Raw genomic sequence first — 22,515 nt, 5'->3', positions numbered from 1 at the left:
AAAGAGAAAGAGAGAGAGAGAGAAAGAAAGAAAGAAAGAAAGAAAGAAAGAAAGAAAGAAAGAAAGAAAGAAAGAAAGAAAGAAAGAAAGAAAGAAAGAAAGAAAGAAAGAAGGAAAGGAAGAAAGAAGGAAAGGAAGAAACAAAGAAACAAAGAGAAAGAAAGAAAGAAAAATCACATCAGAAACAAATTCACTTCTTGAACCCAAATGATTATAAGTAATGCCTAACTCTGCACCTGAGCCAGCTGCTAACTCTGATATCCTGTTTTAGAGTCTTCTGAGTGGCTGCCATTCCAGCAGAGAGGAAAGGCAAATAGCAACAGTAAAAGCTGTGTTGAGAACTTTGCCTTTTCCTTTTAATGACTCAGACTGTCAGCAGCATTGGAACTGGGTATTTTCTGACACTACACTTTTAGACTGATAGGCTGTTGAGAGTAGAAAAAAGAAAGCAGACATGGTGACAACTCTGTTCCATATTCACTGAAAATAGCAAATGAATGAACTGTTTGTGTGGGAGATGGGCTAAACAGTCATCTCCTTGCAGGAGAGAGAAGAGGAGGGAGTTGGGATGGGGAGGAGAGTGAAGGAAGAAAAGGAAATTTAGTGTTAATAGACAAAATATGTCTCCTTTTAATGCCCCACTGCTTAAATAAGATATTCCTAATGCAATCAAATAAAAAGTTCTTTCCTCCAGATAAAGAACATTAAAGAGATTTTGGGGGGGGGGCGTGAAAGAGATATTAGAGATAAATACTAATTCAACTCTCTTTTTGATGAGAAACTGAAGACCAGAGAGGGCAAGTGTCTTTCCAATGTCATAGTAGCTAAGCTTGGAGTAGGAGTTTGTTCTTTTGACTCCCAAAAGAGTGTTACTTTCCCTAAACCCCCTGTTTCCTCAGTTTTTTTTTTTTGCTACAGAAATATTTGTATCTTTATTTTATCCTTAACAGTGGCGTTGTCTTCCATCCATGCACATGCTATTTTCTTATAGAATGTATGGAGTGTGTATGTGTGCGCACATAAGCATGTGTAACTAAATCTATCTAGACACACATGTATGTATATATGTACATATATATGCAGGTATATATCATATATACTGCATAGGTTACGTGCATACACACATATACCACGCATGTGTATTCAGACATAAATGCATGTATACACATACACTTATTCACCACACGTTTTATGTAGACACCATATATATGAAATCTATGTATGTATGCATCCACACTGAAATTATACATGTGTTGTATTACAAATATGATATATGACGTGTATACTGTGGAATGTTTTATGTGTGTGTATTAGGTGTGCATATACAAAAATATATACCACACAACCCATATACCAACCAAATATAGCATACACACATGCATACACATATATGTACATATGTGTATATATAATTTCAATCCTTACATGATAATTTTCTATGATTATACATATATAGATATATAGAATAATTATGTGGACCTTAAAATTTGGAGCCTTTTTTAGATAACAAAGGAAAAACACATATTCTTTGTTTTCCCTTAAAAAAATTGAAAAAGTTACAACCTTGTCTTAGAATTTAGAATCCATACATTTAAAGAAACTTTCACTAGCCTTCATGTGTTGCTCTCTAATTTCACATAGATCTATCCAGTTTTCACTGGATTCATGATTTTTTGGTGTCGGGAAAAATCTCAAGAAAATACTCTCTCCAGAAAACCAGTGCTTAGTAACGTTTGGATGATTGTAGATTCTTGATATAACTTTGTTCATTAATTGGATTAAGATGTATAACTTTTTTCATAATTTATAGTTTAAAATAGACCCCTTGGACACTAAAAGATTAAATTATTTGCCCAGGGTCAATTAACCATTTTGCCCCAGAGGTGAATTTTAACCTAGGTCTTTCTGAATCACAGACAAACTCTCTATCCAATATTCCATGCAACATTTCATATCCACATAAGTGATAAAAAATATTCATCCTAAATCATTAATTATCTTTTTAACCTGGTTATAAAGATGAGCATTTAGAAAAAAATAATTTTACTTCTTCAAGTAGCAGCCTAGCTTAGAGGGCTAGATGTGGAATCTGGATCAAATGCCATTTCTTAAAATTATTAGCTATTGGGGCGGCCTGGTGGCTCAGCGAGTAAGAGCACCCGCTCCAGTGTCGGGATGACCTGGATCAAATCCGGGCTCAGATACTCAGCACCACACCCAGAAATAACTGGCCATGTAAACTTGAGCAAGTTATTTAACCCTGATTGCTTTAAAAAACAAAATATTAGCTGTGGGGCCAAGAGCAAATAACATAATCTCTCAAAGCTTCAGTTTCCCCTCAGTAAAATGTGGATAATACTTATAGTATCTACCTGGAGGATTTTTGTGATGCTTAAATGAGATCATGTATATAAAACTTAAAGGACTGAAAAATATCAACTGTTGTTTGTAGTGACAACTTAGAAATACGTTGCCCCTCACTTAGTATTCACAAGAATGGTGTATTTGAGACAACAGGTAGAAACACTTTAAGTTTTCAGTAGGGAAGTACTATATAAATCCTGAGTGGTTTGGTTTTTAGTGTTTCCTCCCAGATGCTTATTTTAGGCCTGTTAGCCATCTGGTGTTCCTCTCCCTTCAAACTCTTTTCCAAGTTCCCTATGTTTTACTCAAGCTATGAATTCCCAATTTGTACCTATTTCTATGAAAAGAAGCTGTTACAGAACGTGTTAAGTAGTAGAAGGCTAATCACATTGTGTTGGGTCATGTGTCCCTTTTTTTTTTCTATCAATCTTATCCTTTCTATTAATCACAAACATGTCATTAATTACCATTTCATCACCATAATATTACTTTGGCGTCACATACTATATGTCTTCTGGAAGGGAGACCATTGAGAAGCTATTATTAGTTAGGTTTCCTGACTATTCTATTCTATTCTAGGTAAGTACTGAAAACTTCTCGTGCCTCCTTATGGTCTTCCTTCTATTCCTTCTTTGATCCTAAATAGAAGGTCTTGAGTGATAATAACTCTAGCAGTTACAGAACCAAGAAAAATTTGAAAGATTCAATCAAGAAAGGGACCTTTATTAGCTAAAATATTTCTATTGGAAAGATTGAAAGCATAAGCATAAGAAAAATCCTTATAGAAGAAAAAATTGTCTAAAATACAAGTAAAAAAACTCAGCAATTTTTTAAAAAAGCAGATGAAAGAAACAAAGGAGCTGAAAATAGAAGTAAAGTATTAAATCATAGCACTTAGAAAGAAAATAAACAACCTAGCAGAAATGTAGAATTCCTTCCTAAGGAGTGAGCATAATGAAACATAGCAAGTAGCAAAGAGGACATAAAATTCTAAAGGTAGGACAGGACCTAGTAGAATACAGGGAAAAGCCTGAAAAATTAGAGCACAAGAATTTGCCTAATATTGCAAATATATTACATGGAAAACAGGATGAAAAAAGTTTTTTTTTAATATTGGACTCTCTAAAAATCAAGACAAAGGAAAAAATGCATATAACATATTTCAACAAATAATAAAAGGGAACATCCCAGAATTATTAGAATAACAAGTCAATGAGATAGAAAGTCACTGCCTGAAAGAAATTGAACAAATAGAAGATATGTATGAACAGCTACGAAGTGAAGTGAACTCCACCTGGAGAATAATTTATCCAATAACAACATTGTAAAAATAGGACAATTTGGAAATCCTTAAGGATTCTGATCATTATAATGACCAATTATGATTCCAGAAGATTGAAGATGAAGCATGCTGTCCACCTCCTGACAAAGGGTACAGACTGAGACACACATTTTTGAGCATGGCAAATGTGGGGACTCATTTTGCTTAACTAATCCATATTCCAGTGGAGGGGAGGAAAAGAAAAATAAATGCTTCTTAACTGAGCAATAAAATAAAATTATATATATATATATATGTATATTTATATCAAAGATGGAAATGTGAGAGCTAGTTACATATGTTCTAAATCAAAAGAAAAAGCATTGCAAGCAGACAATAATAAAGATTTCTAGAACAAAGGAATTATAATCAAAATTATACAAGAGATTGAAACAATATTGGAATAGAATATTCAAGAGACCAAAGAAGAAAAGGCTTATAACCAAAAATAACATTTTTTGAAACATAGGAAAAGTAACTATTTATCCTGGAGGAGACATGACTTAGTAAATACAATTTTTGTTGTTGTTCAAGCTTTTAGTCATGTCCAAATCTTTGTGCTCTCATTTGGTATTTTCTTGGCAAAGATACTGGATTAGTTTGCCATTTTCTTCTCCTGCTCATTTAACAGATGAGGAAACTAAGACAAACAAGGTTAAGTGACTATCTTAGGATCACACAGTTAGTAAGCATTGGAGGCCAGATTTGAACTCATTTTTTCATTCCAGACCCTCACTCTATTAATTGTTCAACCTATTTTCCTTGGAAATACCATAGATGCCTTCACATATTTGAAAACTTTACATTTGTCAGATTTATTAGTCATATTCTGTTTATCCTCATAAAGCAGAATTAAGAACAGTAAGTGGAAGTTACACAGCAGCTTTTGTCTTAGTTTGAGCATAACTTCCTAAAATCAGAGCTCTCTGTAAGTAGAATTCCTTATGAGGAGAGAGTTTCTCCATCACTGTATGTCTTCAATTTTAGATTCTCCCTGAACATTTGTCATTTGTCCTGGTCCTCTTCCAGAACAAAGGACAAACACAAGCTGTGTGTAGTCTGAGCTGCCAAGTTGGATAACTCCTCTCCTCCCCTCTTCTTCACTTACCTGAAGGTGTTCTGCCCAAAAGAAGGTAAATTTTGATGGCTAAAAACTGCCTCTTTAACTAAGGTTTAACTGACTAGATTTCTTTTTCAAAGACCAAGCTCTGAACCCAATTCACTCTGGAGCTCGTACATTGGACAGTAATAAGTCCCTTCCCTCCTAAGTCAGAGTGAAATGTCAATAGTAACTGTTTCTCTTTTGGCCAGGGTCTTCCTCTCCCAGTTTGACTTTTTTTTTTTTTAAATTAAAGGAGCCATCCCTTGACTCACTTCTGAAAGAGACCTATTCACTCTATGGGCATTAACCCACTCAAAGTGAGAACCTGAAAAGACTTTAGCCTAAAAGGGTTCGCATTCCATCCTGTACAATCTCCAGTGGTTTTGATGAATATCTAGGCAATGGACTCAGATGGCTCTGGAGGAGAAAGTGACCCTGGTGACCTTGCACTCAAATCACAGTCAACTGCAAGTCATGTCATCATTACCCTGATACCATGGTCTTCTTTGAGAACAAAGTACAAACACAACAACCTGAACATTTGTCAAAGGCTCTGTTGGGGATATTCCAAATAATAGATTGGGACAGAATATCTTTGTTGATATCTTGAGGTCACTCCTAAAATTCTGATTCTCCAATTCTCTGATTTATCTATTTCTTTCTATATTCTCAACATTGTGATAGGTATTGTAGGAAACACAAAAAACAGAAAGTATCATATTTTTCTTTGGGAACTTAAAAGTTTACAATCCCTGCTTAAACATTTTACATGACAGTAAACACTTTCCCACAATGGAGTCCATTCTGTCATACAAAGAAAAAGAAATAAAGAGAAAGGAAGAGAGAGAGAAAGAGAGCAAGCAAGCAAGCAAAAAAACAAGTAATCAAATCTTTTTATATCATTTGTTTTTCAACTAATAATCTTTTTTTCTTTTCCTTCACCTCTACTATTAAAATGGGAAAAAAGGAAAGAAGAAAGAAGGAAGGAAAAGAAAGAAGGAAAGGGAGAAGCAAGGAAAGAAAACACCATGACAGATTTGCATAGTGAAGTAAAACAAGTTCCCTAATTTACCATTTCCAAAATGTGTTTGTCAATCTGTACCCTAAGTCCCTCACTGCTCTTTCAAGAGGTAGGTAGATATAGGTAGATGTTTCCTCAGTAATTTTCCAGAATCATGGGTGATCATTGAATTAATTACAGTTCATTGCATTTTAACATTTCTAGTTATTTTTAGCATTGTTCCTTATGTTCCTTCTTTGAAGTAAACATACTACAGTGACAAAAAAAGCAAACAAACAAACAAAAACAGTCTTTGAGTTTTGAATCCCAACTTCATCACTCACCAGTATATGACTACTCACTACAAAATTAATAATATGTCTCGCATCCTAAAAATGTTCTCATTTGATCCATTTATCCTTACTGGCTATTGTCCAATCTCCCTTTTACACTTTTGTGTCTAAACTCCTTGAGAGAGTCATCAACTATAAGAGATTCCATTTCTTATTCTCTCACTTTTTTTAACTAACTAAATCTGACTTCTGAACTCATTCAACTGAAACTTATTTTGTCAAAGTTACCATTAATCTCTTATATGCCAAATAATTCTTTTTTTTTAATATTGAACTCTCGGCCTTTGAAACCATCAGTCCCCCTCTTTTCTTTGGTACCTTCTTTCTAGGGTTCCAAGACACAAATCTCTCCGGCTTCACCTATTTACTGACTTATCTTTTTAAGTCTCATTTGATATATCTTCATCCCAGCCATGCCATTAGTCATGGGTGTGGCCATAGGATCTGTCCTGGGCCCTTTTCTCTTCTTTATATAATTTTGTTTGGTGATCTTGTCAGCTACTATGGATTCATTATCATCTCTTGGTTGATGGTCCTCCAATTTACCCATATAGCCCAAACCTCTCATCTGAATTTCATTCTTATATCTCTGTGTTATAGATATTTTAAATTAAAAAATGCCTAAAATAGAACTCATCAACTTTTTCCCCTTCTTTCTTGAAAATTCACCTAATACTCTTGAGGTTTCCACCATCCTCCCAGAAACCCAAGCTCACAATTTAAGGTATAAATCTCACTTCTTTTCATTCTCTCACCATCCCCCCCTGCCCATATCCAATCTGTTACCAAGTCCTGTCAATTTAACCTATGTAATTTTTCTTGTGTATGACCCATTCTCTGACACTTCTATGACCCTCATACAAGCCCTCAACCATAACTTCACTCTCGACCATTTGCCATAGTGTTATAGTCAGTCTACCTTCCTTAGTTCTCTCCCTACTCCAATCCATCCCCCATTTAACTATCAAGCTAATCATATCAACAAACAAGTCTGACTATGTTCTTGGCCCTGCCCCATCTCCCATTTAATAAACTTTAGGGGTTCTCTGTCACCTCGAGATTCAAGTCTAAAATTTGGTTTGACCTTCAAAATCTTTCAAAACCTGCCATCCTTCTAATTTTCCAGTATCGTTATATCTTACTTTTCTACATACTCTGTGATCCAGTGATATTGACCTCCTTGCTATTCCTTACACAAGACAATCTACCTCCTGATTCTGATCATTTTCTCTGGTTTTCTCCTATGCCTAGTATTCTCTCCTTCATCTCTTCCTCCTAGCTTTATTGCCTGCCTTTAAGTCACAGCTACAATCCTACTTTCTGAAATGAGTGGTGTTTACAGATCCTTATTAGTGCTAGTGCCTTCTGTCTGGTGGTTCTCTTACTACAGGGCCTAGCACATCATAAACATTTACTAAATGCCCATTGACTGACTGACACAGCAGAATCTTAATAAATATTGTCGAATGAACAAATTCAAGATAGATTTTGGAGGCTGGCTAAATTCAAAAGGTGTAGGTGAGCTCAGCTAGTACAATTAGGGTTCAGTTTTTTTTCACATTTTTCTTTTTTGGCCTTTAGGTTGATTTCTGAAGCTTATATTTAATGCTTCCTAGAGAGAATAACTCCCTACAGGCATGCTCTTGTGTATTTCCTTCAAAATGTTTGTAATGTGTTCCAGTACACAAAGGCAACCATTCTTTCCTTCTAGAATTTGGTAAGGCCTAGAAATACAAAGATTTAAAACTAGGAGACACCAATTTAACTGAGACTCTGTCAGTCATACCCTCATAACTTGGGGTAGAGGGCTGGTGTTTTTTAAATTTTCCTTATTATTTTATTTAAGTAAAATAAAAGTAGATAGACAACCAGGCATAATTCTGGACTTGAAATCAGGAAGAGTTAGATTCAAACCTCATTTGAGAGATTTCCAAGCTGTGTTTGTGGACAAACTATTTAACTTCTCTGTTCCACAGGCAATTCCTCAAGACTTATCTATTGAGGTATTAATAGTTGTTATCTCTTTTGGGAGAGGTAATTTCTAGGCATATTTAATCATGGATCTGCAAAGCACTTTGGTAAAGTAAAAACTTAAGTTATCTCACTATGTCTCTTCCAAGTCCAGTACAGCATTTATGTAACTACTAGAATTATAGGGAAAATCTGCATAGATATTGTAGTTTAAAAAAATATTAAAGTCACTTTTGTTCTTCCTCCATTTTTTCAGACCTTTAATATTATCTCCAAAAGGAAAGGGTAGGTACAAGTTTCAAACAATATTGATTAACAAGGGAAATATGAGGTATCTAAAAATCATTTTAGTTGATGGGAATGTTGAGGACCCTGCACCAATTTCTTTGTTGTTCTGTTGTTAATGGTCATTCAAAGACCAAAGCAGGGTCTCAACATTCTCTGAATTCTTTGCTTCATTCTTTCAGATTAGGTATTCTATTTCTTAAGTACTTTACTGGATTTATTTGAGGAAGTAGGAGAGGGGAGGAAAAAATCAAGGAAATATCAAATGTTTTAATTGACATGTCAAAAGAAAGCAGAATATGGTAACAAGACACTATCTGCACGAAAATAATTTCATGCTTGATAAAGTAGTTCAAAAAATACTTACTGACCCCTTATATAGTGATGACCACTGCAGGAGATATGGTTCCTTCCCTCAAGTATGAGGAAGAAAATAGGTACATATATGATTATTGTGTGAGGCAGATTTTAAATCTCATAAAAGAAATGTAAATATCCAAGTATGGACACTCAGATGAGACCAACATGATGATTGGCTGGGAATATCCCCAAATACAGTGAGAAACTGGAGGCATATGAATTGTGACTTGAAGTTTAAGTGGAGATACAAGAAGAGAAAAGGCATTTAAAAAAGATTATAAATAATCAGATTCAGAAGACTTTAAGAAAGAGATATACTCTTGCTTAAAGAGCAAGTATGGAATGGAAAAATCATTGCTTACCACTGATATGGTATTATGGGAGAGAAAAGTTTGGAAGACTTTTTCAAGCTGTTCTTCTGGCACATGCCAGTTGTTTGACCTTAGGGAAGATACTTAACCATTTATTGTCACAGTAAATTTTCTTAGATAATCTCCCAGTGAAATCACAGGTCAAGAAAAAAAAAAATCAAGTCAATCAGAAAAAAAAATAATTCTTTCTCATTTGAAAATGAGAAACAGAAACTCTGAAGAGAAGTGAGACTGGAGAAATAGTTTTGAACCTGAAAAAAAAATAAAAACCATGGAAAGGAATTAGACATCAGAGGGAGATAATGCCGACAGAGTAAAAGAAAGACCAGGAAAATCTCAAGGAACACACATATAAAGGCTGTGAAAAGAATGGGAAGCTGTAGAAAGTAAGCAAGAAAGAGAAAGAATGAGGAATCAGAGAGGTAGAAGAATCTAGATCTTAGAAAGAAAGAAAGGACAGAATCTCAGAAGAAATGTAAGCCCTACAAATTTCAATTCCTCTTCATGAATTGCTCCAACATCAAGAGGAGGTAGAGTCCAATCATATGCCACACTTGAGATCAGAGGTGAGAGTACTGTTATACTTAAATGGTTCTGTAATGTCATTGATATGAGTTCTCCCAGCTAGGTTGATTTTGTGACTCATCTGGAACTTCTCCTTCTCAGAGAGTCTTATTCATATCTTCCCCTAAATCCTCCCCAAGGGATCACCCAATGTGCTATACCCCTTACTCTAGGTCTCTTGACATTTAATCAATCCAAGTGGAATTTATTCAGTCAAGAGTCAACTGATGAGATTTCCAGGGCCAGAACCAAGATGGTGGAGTAGAAGTATCACTCAGCCCACCTCTCCCAATATTTCCCTGCAAATATCTTCAAAATACAGCCTCAATTTGAAATATGGAGTGGCAGAACCAATAAAAAGGTCAGGGTGAAACATTTTTCCACTTCAAGAAAATTTAGGAAGTTGAAAGGAGTGATCTACAACATAGGTGTGGAAAGATCTACAATGTAGGCCTGCAGACCATGTAGTTAAAACACCAGTGGTTGGATTAGAAGGTGGCAAGAGAAGCAGCGACTGTTTCAGAAATCCTCAAGCCAGAGATAGTAAGGTGACCTGGCAACTAGTCAAAAAGAAATCGCAGCACCCCGCCCTGCCCAGGGTAGCACTGGATGCAAGACTGAAACCTGGCACCTCTATTACCAATATCCATTTCTGGGTTAAAGTTCAAGGATGGAAAGGAACACTTTTACTTAAAAGAACTGCTGAGAAGCAGTGTCAGTTCTAGTCTCAAGGGAGCAGGGACCCTGAGCAGCAGTATCAGTTATGATGCTGAGAGATCAATGGCCCTTCCTAGGTATGGGTCAAAGGGCAGAATGGAAGAGCAATAACTACACCTCTTTGAAATCACATCAACTTCAAAAGTACCCAAAACTTTCAAACTCTCAGAACTATTCTGAACATAATAGTGCAAAAAAGCCAGAAGCTTCAAACAATGCCCTTAACCACCCTCACCCCCATGACAGAAACAGAGCACAGCTTTAACGTAAATTTAGAGTAAAGAAATAGACTGGGAAAATGAGCAAACAGCCAAAAAAAGAACATGGCCACAAAAAGCTACAAATGGGATAGAGAAGATTAAGAACAAAATCAGAAGATAGTGAAGTCAAAACAACTAAAAATAAAACCTCAAAGAAAAAAAAGTACATTGGGCACAAGCCCAACAAGAATTCCTGAAAGAGCTAAAATGATTTTTAAATCAAGTAAGAGTTAAAGATATGAGAATGGTGAAAGACAATTATGAAAAGACAAATAACTACTTCATAAATTAGGCACAAAAATAGAGAAGAAAATAATATCTTAAAAACAGAGTTGAATAGAAAAAGAGGTACAAGAGCTCACTGGAAAAAAAAATCTTTGAAAATTAGAATTGGGCAACTAGAAGCTAATGACTTCATGACACTTCAAGAAATAATAAAACAAAATTTAAAAAATGAAAAAGTGAAATATAGAAGAAAATGCAAAATATCTAATCAGCAAAAAAGTGGCCTGGAAAATAGATCAAGGGGAGATAATTTTAAAATTATAGTACTACCTGAAAGTCATCAAAGAAAGAATCTAGATATCATATTTCAAGAAATTGTCAGAGAAATCTCCCCTGATATCCTAGAACCAAAGGGTAAACTCAAAATTAAAAGGATCTATCAATTACCCCCCTGAGACTCTAAAATGAAAACTCTTATCAGCATTACAGCTAAATAAAAATATTTCACGCACCCAAAAAGAAACCATTCAAATATTATGGAGCCACAATCAGGAAAACACAAGATTTAATAGGTATCATGTTAATTGAGAGAAAGGCTGAGGATGTGATATTCTGTTAGGCAAAGAGCTAGGATTGCAACCAAGAATAACTTTAAAAAGTTAGTAAATCCTTCAGTGGGAAAAAGGAAATTTAATATACTAGAAAACTTTCAAGCATTTCTGATAAACACATAAGAGCTGAGTAGAAAATTTGCCTTTCAAATACAAAACTTAAGAGATACATAAAAAAGTAAACTCAATAAGGATAAACTGTTCACATTTTTATAGGGGAAGATAATACATGTTCTAAAAATGTCATCATTATTAGGGTAATTAGATGGATACTACATAGAGAACATGAGAGTGTGTCTATTATATTGGGAATGATAAAAAAAAATGATGGGCAAGGAAAAGGGATGCCCTGGGAAAAAGTAGAATGGACAGGAACAATAAGGGAATGACATTGTTTCAGTTTTGGTGACTGGGAGGATGATGTTACCCTCAAAATAAGAGGGAAGTTAAGAAGAAGTGAGGGTTTTGGGGAAAAGATAAAATCATCAAGTTAAGCTTTATAGAATATGAAGAAAGAGACAGATCATTGGGGAATACCCACAGTTATCACTGTGACCTAAATGAAGATCCAGCAAAGGAGGCAAAGACTTGTTAGATCAGAAGGAAGAGAATCAGGACAGAATAGGATCAAAGAAGCCTAAAGAGAAAATATCAAGGAAAAGAAAGTGACTGATGGTATCAAATGCTGTAGAGAGATCAAGACAGATGAGGATTGAGAAAAATCCTTTGAATACTATAATTAAGACAGTATTAGTAACTTTGGAGAGAACAGTTTTGGTTGAATGATGAGGTCAAAAGCCAGATTGTAGAGAGTCAAGAAGAGAGGGAGAGGAAAGAATGTGGAAGCATCTGTTGTATATTGAATTTTCAGGGAATTTAGCGATAAAAGGGAAGGGAGATGCAGGATAGTCCTTGGAGATTAGTGGATCAAGTGAAGACTTTTTAAGCATGAGAGAAACATGGATATATTTATAGGTAGAAAGGAATAAATGGAGGTCAACAAAATTGTAATTTCTAATTAGCCATTGAGATCCTTTCATTAGTTCAGTTCTACAAAGAGAACTATCTTACTTGAGCCAACTAGCAATTCTATAAGAATAGACTGAAAATGAATGGTTTGTTTAATGCATTGGTGAGGATAGGCCACATTCAGCACTTTGATGAAACTGTATGGTCTCTATCCAATGTCCCACATTGTACCCACGCAACTTTTATCACCAATTAAACATTTGAATGTTATTCTTGCTACTCTTGAGTGAAATTAAATTCAGTCATTTCTTGATCTGGCACCTTGAGAATTTATAAATATTCTTTTTTTTGTTTGTTTGTTTGTTTTTGGAGGGCAATTGGGGTTAAGTGACTTGCCCAAAGTCACATGGCTAGGTTTTTGTTTAAGTGTCTGGGCCTGGATTTGAGCTCAGGTCCGCCTGACTTCAGGGCTGGTGCTCTATTCACTGCACCACCTAGCCGCCCTGTAAATATTCTTGATAAAAGCATTTTCCTAATACAACAACTGAAAAAAAGACCAAATTTTCATTTTCAAATGTGTGTTGAATTCACATTGATTCATCTCACTTCAAGGAAATGAATTTGAATCATTTTTTTCCCTGATATTTGATAGAGATTCTGGTTCTTAAAGCCTTTGAAGTTCATCAGATATTGTAGCCTAAAAACATCAAATTCATGCAGAAAACATGACATAATATATGAGAAAGTAATTACTAGGGATGGCAAGATTTTATAGCCCTTCATTTTTGCTTTGCTTTAAAAATAAGGACTGAGGATGGGAAGGAAAAAAAACCTTTAAAAACTTTCATTTATGCTTTCTGACTCTTGGATTGTGACACTGATTTTTCTTGAGGCTGTTCTCTTGAGATTTTGCTCGAAAACCTGACTTTATAGGAATTCCCTTCAATGGATTCTACCTTATTGTTTAATCTTATATTAATAAAACAATTTAGCAATCAGAGTAATGGTTTGTATTGTTTTGCCTTAAGATTTAAATACATTTTACATACATCATTATCTCATTTTCTTATTACAGTAATCCTATCAGATAAGTATGATTATCATTTTCATTTTATATATAAGGCAAACGGAGACAGAGAGAGGTTAAATGCTTTGCCCAGGGACACAAAACTAGTAGGTATTATGGAGAAGAGATTTCAGTCCATGTGTTCCTGAAACTGAAGCCAGCCCCCTGTCAATCACCCTAGCTGCTTTCATGTGACAGGTATACATTCTTATATTGTTGTTGTTCAGTCGTTTTCATGTTTGACTCTTCATGACCCAATTTGGGGTTTTCTTAGCAAACATACTGGAATGGTTTGCCATTCCTTCTCCAGCTCACTTTTCAGATGAGGAAACTAATGTAAACAGGGTTAAGTGACTTGCCCAGGGTCACCCAGTTAATCTGAATCCAGATTTGGACTCAGGAAGATGAGTCTTCCTGAATTGAGTCCCAGTGTTCTATCCAGTTCACCACTGAGCTACCCATCATTCTTATATACACTAGGTATAACAATGTATCTGCTACGCTATTCAGGATATTGGAAGAGATAGGGACAAGAGTCTTTAAAATTAATTTGCTACATTGTGAGATGCAGTGCAAAGTTTGTGTGAAGAACTGCTTGATTGCATGTTTGTTAAACCATCACATTTTCTGTTCTTTTCCCCATGGACAAACTTCTTAAGATGTGTTTTGTGGGGCAAAGGAAGGGAAATTTACTGTATAAATAGAAAATTGCCCTCGCCATTTTCAAAAAAGCATCCTTAAAAGCTCATTTTCTACCATTAAGTTTCAAGGTACTCTCCAGCTCCCTACTATAACAGAACAATCCACCCTCAATATGTGTACTAGCCTTGTCAAACTCACTTGACTTGGCCTCAAATCCCATGATAAGCTGAAAGTTATGACTCTGATTATGTCCATTCATTAAATGGAAGTGAGATGAGTCAATATGGAAAAGTTGAAGGAGTACTTCATTTTGAGTCAGAGTAGCTAGGTTTAAATTCCTTCTCTGCAACTGTGGCACTGCATGTCATCTGTGTGGCAGTGGTCAAATCACTTCAAATTTTCAGGACTCAGTGGATCCCCTGAACCCTGATTCATTGTGTAAAATCAATTTCTTGAAGAATTGCAATATAATTATTAAGGGCTTTAGATGATATTGTCATTAAGTCTGTCACATGTGATTATGAGCATAGGGCTCCATTTCATTAGGCTGAGGATCAGAAATTAATTCCTAATTTAGATATAAAAAATCTGGTGAAACGTTTTTGTTTTGTTGTTGTTTTTAATGTCAGTATTTATTGAGTCAGAGAGGGTAACTCTTGCTAACATCAGTAGATCCTAAAATTCTTGTAGAAGAAAATTTTATGTTTTTATTAGAGAGAACATATACTTATATGACAGATAAAAGTAATGGAAGGGTTAAACTCAAGACATATGAACTTGAAGTCCTTGGGGAAATCAAGATAATCAGAACACAGTATTTCATGTTATTCAGTAACTATTACCTGTTCCTTTTCTGTGTCTGATTCTCACCATATGCCTAATGAGGTAAAGGGATAATTTTCTGTAGAAAAATTTTCAAATTGTCAAATACCAGGGGATATTTCTATAAATTAGGTTATGTTTAGGAGATAGAAAAAGGATTTTGAACGTTGCCTCTGAATGGATCTAGCTTGATTAATGGAAATCAATGGTTGAGAACTTTGAAGTCAAGCCATGCATATTACTTAGGACCTGAAACATAAAGAATAATGTCAAAATGTAAAGAAGAAACATAACATTGATCAGGAATAAGATTGAGGATACTAGGTTACAAATAAAAATGGAGATTTCAAGATCAAAGGAGAAGCAAGGCAGAAGATTGTGTACTGATGCTTCCAAGGTTGCAGTTGGCAGGTAGATTGAATTGTCAGCTCCAAGGAAAGGTCAAAAGACCCTCAGTACCTCCACTGCATCTTTTATGGCTCTTATCAGCCTTTTTTGGTTTGTTTCATTTTGTTTTGCTTAATTACTAACTCCAGCATACCTAGCCAAATGGATCTCATTGAAACCTGACACATTATGACCAACTAAGTTTCTAGAAATATTTCAATATTCTTGATAAATGTTACTACTAACCGATGATCAAATGAAAATTAATTCAATCAGCAAGAATGTGGATTTCCCTTTTGGGAAAAGGAAAGGGATATGCAACATTATAGAATATTTCCAAGGACTCTTGATTGGCAATCAGGAAACTGTGAGCTTGAGAAAATCAGAGATTATTCAAATTGTATTTGGAAGGAGCTTTAAAGCTAATCTGGGCTAACTCTGCCCTTCTACATGTGAAGAGGTCCATACTCACCAAGCAGGTTGCTACCAGAGCCTGTAACTATTTCGAAGTTCTTGTCATTCCTAGTCCAGTGTGGCTCTTATAAATCAAATGAATCATTTAATTTCTTCCCATTCAATTTCCTTATCTATAGAGAAAATTGGAGTAGATTTCCTTTGATATTCTATCTAATAATAAAATTATGAAAGATCTTGGAGCTACTTTAGTATCTATTGCCCCCACTTCAATTACTGAACTCTCTCAGGGAGGCAGTATGGTTCAGTAGATTGGAACTAACTTTTAGTCTTCGTTATGCTGGGCAATTTCAGATAGATTGCTTGATTTCTGCATGTATAGAGAAAGTACGTTTTTTTTTTCTCTCAATTTTTCAATTAAAACTATGTGATTATAATATACATTGCTAAAGACAGGATGCCTACATAAACACTTCCCTAAACTCATTCATAACCTAAATAACTGTATACTTAATCTCTTCTGATTTCCCTTTTTTAAGAAATCTGTCGTATTTTTAGAGAAAATTCTGATCAAAGTTTAAAATGAGCATAGAGAAAACAGATCATGGAGTCATAGGTTTAGAAATAGAAGAATATTGGAGGTCATGTAGTTGAAGTCACACATTTTACAGATAAGGAAACAAAGGCCCAAAAGATTTCAAATTATTTGTCTAAAGAAGTGAGCTAGGACAAGTCTCTAAAGCTGTGAGTTCCCATTTTATCTGACAAAGTCTATTGGGTAAGGGAAGTATGTAAATCAATGATAATTATCAATGTGTGATAAGCATTTTTTAGAAAAAGATCATAACCATATTTTCCAGGTTGTTTTTTTTTTAAAGAAAAAGATTATAGATAGAAAAGGAAAGCTATACTAAGATCCATTTCAAGCAAGAGACAAAAACAATGATCAGGGTGTAAGACTGATTAAAACTTGTCAGAAGTTGTCTGAAGTGAGCCTTTGGAGTTATTGGAAGTAGGTTTTGTACTGTTGGCAATAGTTAGTTATGGAGGTAGCAGATCTCTTTACAGGACAGGGGAAGTGATCTTTAATTTAGCATTAGTGCTAACTATTTAAATTGATATCTGTATGGGTATATGTGTTCTTAAGTCTTTTGGGTAGTTATTTGTAGTCTTTGAAATCTCTCTGTCTTTCAGAAAATTATTAGCAAAAATGAAAATCCTCTTGTATCTGGAAACTGGTTGTAGATATTAAGATTTAAGTTGTCAGGCTTTCTTAGATTGCTAATGAAATAGGACAGGGTTGCCCTCCATTCCTGTTTTACTCTTTCTCCTTACGGCACACTTACCTTCAGCTTCAGAGAACATATTGGAAAAGCAGGATACTGAAAAGTTTCTAGTGTCAACCTCGCAAACGGTTAAAAATAAAAGACGTGTTCTGTATTTATGTTTTTTTCTTTTTTTTAGGACAAATGACACTGGCCTTCTTTCCTTCAAAGACCACTTGCCTGTCACCCAGATAGTTATCACTGATACCAACAGATCAAACTCAGAAGCTGCCTGGAGAATTGGCCCATTACGTTGCTATGGCGACCGTGAGTAATAAACCAAAAGACACTTTTGGTTCATGTTATATAAGTATGAGATGTTTCACCAACTTCATATGTTCATACTCCTTTTCCCACCTAGGCCCTTCATAGCTCTCTACCATTACTTGCTTTACTTCCCTAAACCTCTCACACCCCCTTCTATGATAAGGAACCCTGGTAAAGGATATGCTAATTCATTCCATGCAACCACTGCTTTCCACACCAATGAAGAATGTTTGTTTTTCCCCCCAGGGCATTTTTGGAATGCAGCCTCATTTAATACAGAAGCCTCTTACCTTCACTTCCCCACCTTTCATGCAGAATTCAGTGCTGATATTTCATTCTTTTTCAAAACCACGGCTTTGTCTGGTATCTTCTTGGAAAATCTGGGCATTAAAGACTTCATTCGACTGGAAATGAGCTGTAAGTGACTATGTTTAGGAATTTGACATATATGACACACCTGAATGGGGGATGACATGCAGACTTAACTACTACCTATATGAACTTTAGTCAGACAGCTTAACGCTCTGGGCTTTCAGTTACTTCATCTGTAGAAAAATGGGATCGAACTTCACTGTCTATAAGGTCTTTTCTAGCTCTAAAATTCTATGATTCTATGATAAACATTACCTCTCACCTAACAACATCTCACTAGATTATTTCATTCCATGAGATCCTTTGAGAAAAGCATTCCAACCAAGAGTACCAACCATTCATTTTCATAGGTCTTGCTCACCTTGTCACAGTGATGTTATTTTTTTTTAAGCAATTGGGGTTAAATAACTTGCTCAAGGTTACACAGCCAGGTATTTCTGGGTGTGGTGTGCTGAGTATCTGAGCCACCTGGCCGCCCCTAAGCAATTGGGGTTAAGTAACTTGCTCAAGGTTACACGGCCAGGTGTTTGTGGGTGGGTGCTAAGTGTCTGAGCCCGGGATTCATCTCCAGGTCTTCTCAACACTGGAGCCGGTGCTCTTACTCGCTGTGCTACCTGGCCGCCCCGTCACAGTGATGTTATAAAGCAATGCTCCATGATGTTCCTGCCCCTACTCATATGCCTTAATGTAAACTGCAGGTAACTCTATTCTTGGAAATTGTCACAGAAGAGTGACAGCCTCCAATGGTGGCAGGTCCTGCTAAGGGAGAAAAAAAATTGAGTATATGCCTGACAACTTACTTTCTGCCTCTTATCTGAGGACCAAGTTCCATGGCAGGCTCAAAGAGTATTTTTAAGCCAAAATTACTTAGAAGTTACCATGAAAAATCAGTGTAGTTGGTGAAACTATCCACCATTGGAGAAATCACAGATCATTTGAATTCTGTATAAAGATTGACTTTCTCTTCTTATTTTGATTGTTTCCATTTTGGCCTTGTACAAGTCTGATACTTGTATCCAAAGGAGACAGCTTGATCTATTTTACAACATCATAGACATATTACTAAAGGGTCAGGTTTGCAGCTCATGGTCATCACCCCATTAGCTTTTGCCTGTTAAGTTGCATCCTTGTTTGCAGGGAGCTTTTCTACCTCACCTTTGTACCCTCTTGCTTGTAAATAGATAGTTCTTCTATTTTTAGCCCCTAGTTCGATGCCTTTGCACAGTCAGATTGAATTAATTGACTGGATTGCATCAATGATCTAATTGTATAAAATACCCTTGACATTTTAAATAGTATTCAAGCAAAATACACTCTGAAATTTAAGAGCCCCGCTCCCCATCCTTCCCGCCTTTCCCCCTCAAAAAAGAGCAAATAGCTCTTGCCTAAGGAGACTTACTTCTGATGATTCCATAGGGCTCTTTCTATAAATGCAGAGGTGCTAAGTGGTTCTATTGCAATCGTAACACAATGCATATAAGGAAAGAGATCTCCTTAATTGGTAACTTTAACTTCCTTTTACTCCAGTGATTTCAGGTATTAATGGAAGGAAGCAATTGTGGTTTTGGATGTGAAATAGGATCCTTCATTCTCAACTCTGCTGGGCACTGAAAATATAGAATTGAGTACCAAACATTTCATAATATGGTTATAATAATCTTAACAAAAAAATAAATTAATAAAATCATGCCCCACAGCCTTTTGATTCATTAACACAGTGGTAAATGTCATGGTGCATTATCACAAGGTAATGAGGTAAGATTTAGTGTTAATTGCACATCTAAGTGCAGTTTGTTTGTACTTTGTGATGCCGTACTTCATTCTTAGTATGACTAAAAAAAATGCAGATTAATATTAAATGTGGCAGAACATTGAAATCCACTGAGATAATTGTTTAGTGGAAGCATATTAGCATACTATAGAACAAATACTTTTAAACAAATATATATGCAAATATTGGGAAGTTTCAAGATCCCTCTGCTTTCTACTCCCCTTCCCCCAAATCTTGGGTTTGTCTTTAGCATATCATCATGTTGTATCTTGCAGCCAGATGGAATTTTCTGCCTAAAGGGTTCATAGCAAGGAACCTCAACAGACCAGCTGCTTGGGAAGGAAATGGCCTTTTAACAGATGCAGAGACTCAGAATAGAAATTTTCCCCTATCCCTATGGAGTGTTCCTCCTTTAACAATCTGAGTAACAGCTTCCAAACTTGATAAATTCAATTTGTTGGACAGGAAACAACAGGTTTCTATGAATTTTTCAATCCATTGACTTCTGGGTCACTTCCAACTAGCAAATTTGGATTTAGGAGCCTTGGGATTATTGAGTATTTTATGAAAAAAAGGAGACATTTCAGTATGTCCTCCAACCTTAATGGAATTTTTTTTTTTTTTTGCAGTAGCAAAGAGAATCTAATTATTTGTCAAAAAAATCTCCTATTTTGGCAAATTTCTTACTATGGTTGTGGATATAGCAAAATATCATCTATTTGATAAGTACAAAGAGCTTGGGACATTTTTTTATTGTGCTGTAATTCTGCTGTCAAATGTCCTTGAGATGTCAGAGTATAGACTTAACTATGAACCTTTTCCTCTTTCGAAGTTGCTTTTCAGCATACATAATGACTATCTACATATTTTATGGGATATAAAGATGTACATATAGAGAGTATAAGCTGAAATAAAGAAAAGAACACATCCAGCATACCCTCTATAAGTCTATAGATATATACAGTCACTAAATCAACAAGTTTTGCTTAAATGATGGTTACTATTCCAAGCACTTGGAATAGAAAATTAAAAAAAAAAAAAGAAAAAGTCCCTGCCCACATTCTGTCTGTGTTACTGGTAGACTGATGTACTTAAGCTTCTAGATGTCAGAGACAGTGATCCTGGATAAGACTGATGAATTTGAGCTCAGCCTACATGTACATTTTCTTAATATAGTCATGGAATAAAATTTTAGAACAAGAAGGATCCTTAGAGGGGTGTCCAGGTAGCACAGCGAGTAAGAGCACCGGCTCCAGTGTTGGGACGACCTGGGGATCAAATCCGGGCTCTGAAACTTAGCACCCACCCAGAAACACCTGGCCGTGTAACCTTGAGCAAGTTACTTAACCCCGATTGCTTAAAAAAAAAAAGAAGGATCCTTAGAGATGATTAAATTGAACACTTTCATTTTCTAGCTTTTGAAACCCAAGGACTATTGGGTTATATTACTTTTCCAACAGCATCTAATGAGTTGGTTGTATAGCTCATATTAGAATCCAAATTTCCAGGCTACAAGTAGCTCTCCTCACTTTTGCCACAGTGCCTCTTTGAGATCTGCAGCTATAACTTTTTGACCATCTGCTAGATAAACAGAAAACAAACCCCTCTATTCATAGATTCAGATAATATTAGATATTGAAGAGACCTCAGAGGGCAGCAAGTCTAACACGCTTATTTTACAGATGAATAAACTACAGTCTGTAAATCACAAGACACAGGCATACAGGACTTAAGTTAAATCACTCACACAAGATATAGAACTGGATGTAGTTTGAATGGTGATATCATGTCATTTTGTCAATACATATTTATTAACTATGATATATCTGTCTACTATATCTATCAGTCTATCTAGACAATGTTCTGTTTCAGGTGGTATAAATTGGGGGGGGGTTATTGAAACAATTAAAAACTATTTACATGATAATTATTTCATACCTATTAACCTTATCTTTCCCCAAAGCCTATAAGTTTCTTCAGTGCAAGTATGTCTTACACATTTTTGGGGGGTTGGGAGCATTCTCCTCAGTGCCAAACATAGACCCAAAATAATTATTAAGTTGATTTAATATAAGATCAGGTTTTATGCTTGAGTATCTTGTGTTCTACTTTCAGAGATAATGAATTCCTGATGAATATCTTCATGATAATAAATAATAAAGTAAATGCACAGGGTTTAATGTCAATTAGGGGGAGGGAAGCAAAGAAAACTTAATACTACAAAGTCTATCTTTGCAGAAATGTGTTTTGTAAATTCTTGATCAGTCATCCCACATTTTTTACCACGTGATTTCATGTAGAAATATTAGTCCTATGATCATTCGTTACTAATTGCCTGATTGAAAACTATAAGTTCAGCACAGGTGCCAACATGCTGAAGAGCAAAGGCAAAAGTAGTGCTATGGGTCACTTTAAGTCTTCATGAAGATCCATAGTTGCAAATCCTTCATTTTCATTCATCCAGGTATCATTTCTTTCATGCTTTGGTCTGTGAGTATGTGATGATTTACCTGAGTCAATAAGACCATAAATAAAAATAGCGATAGAGTTTACATTTGAAATTTGTTTTGTTTTGTTTTCACATTAAGACTTGGCACCTTTGGAAAGCAATGAGCTGAGTACTTCTTCCTCCAAGGTTTAGGGGAAGGAGAGAAGACATTGAGACAAAAGTTTTAGTTTTCCTCCTGATTTAGACACCGGAATTAATGCTACCAAAGATGGCACAAATGTCTTTGAATACAATGTTGTATTATGGTGTCTAGCTAGAGGCAAGGAAGGAGACCCAAGGAAAGGGGGAAAGGAATTTAAGGAGAAGGAAGATGTACAAGGGAGTTGATTGTAGAGAATCCAAGTATATGATCAAAGAAACACCATCTCTTTCCTTCAGAACCTTTCTCTAAAATGAAATTACTTCACTCATCTCTCTCTCTCTCTCTGTCTCTCTCTCTCTCTCTCTCTCTCTCTCTGTCTCTCTCT

At 35.5% G+C, this 22,515-nt stretch overlaps 1 protein-coding gene and 1 long non-coding RNA gene across 3 annotated transcripts in view; one reads left to right on the top strand and one right to left on the bottom strand.

Annotated features, from left to right (window-relative positions):
- LOC138145246 (uncharacterized) overlaps nt 1–17,807 on the bottom strand; it is a 153,841-nt gene extending 136,034 nt beyond the window's left edge. Inside the window, exon 1 of the long non-coding RNA XR_011164156.1 lies at nt 17,687–17,807. This is a non-coding gene — a long non-coding RNA (uncharacterized lncRNA). The remainder of the gene's footprint in view (nt 1–17,686) is intronic.
- Nucleotides 1–22,515, top strand: part of CNTNAP5 (contactin associated protein family member 5) — a 934,370-nt gene that overhangs the window by 732,065 nt on the left and 179,790 nt on the right. For both annotated transcript variants that reach the window (XM_069066887.1, XM_069066888.1), the window contains exons 15-16: nt 17,269–17,396; nt 17,643–17,813. In XM_069066887.1, the coding sequence (XP_068922988.1) occupies nt 17,269–17,396; nt 17,643–17,813 (299 nt within the window). The remainder of the gene's footprint in view (nt 1–17,268; nt 17,397–17,642; nt 17,814–22,515) is intronic.

This window comes from Petaurus breviceps, unplaced genomic scaffold (assembly GCF_028583685.1).
Source record: "Petaurus breviceps papuanus isolate PSGF00001 unplaced genomic scaffold, PetGlider_PUasm1.0 90731, whole genome shotgun sequence".
NCBI lineage: Eukaryota > Metazoa > Chordata > Mammalia > Diprotodontia > Petauridae > Petaurus > Petaurus breviceps.
Note: the sequence above shows the minus strand (reverse complement) of the source record. Positions and strands in the feature narration are given on the sequence as shown.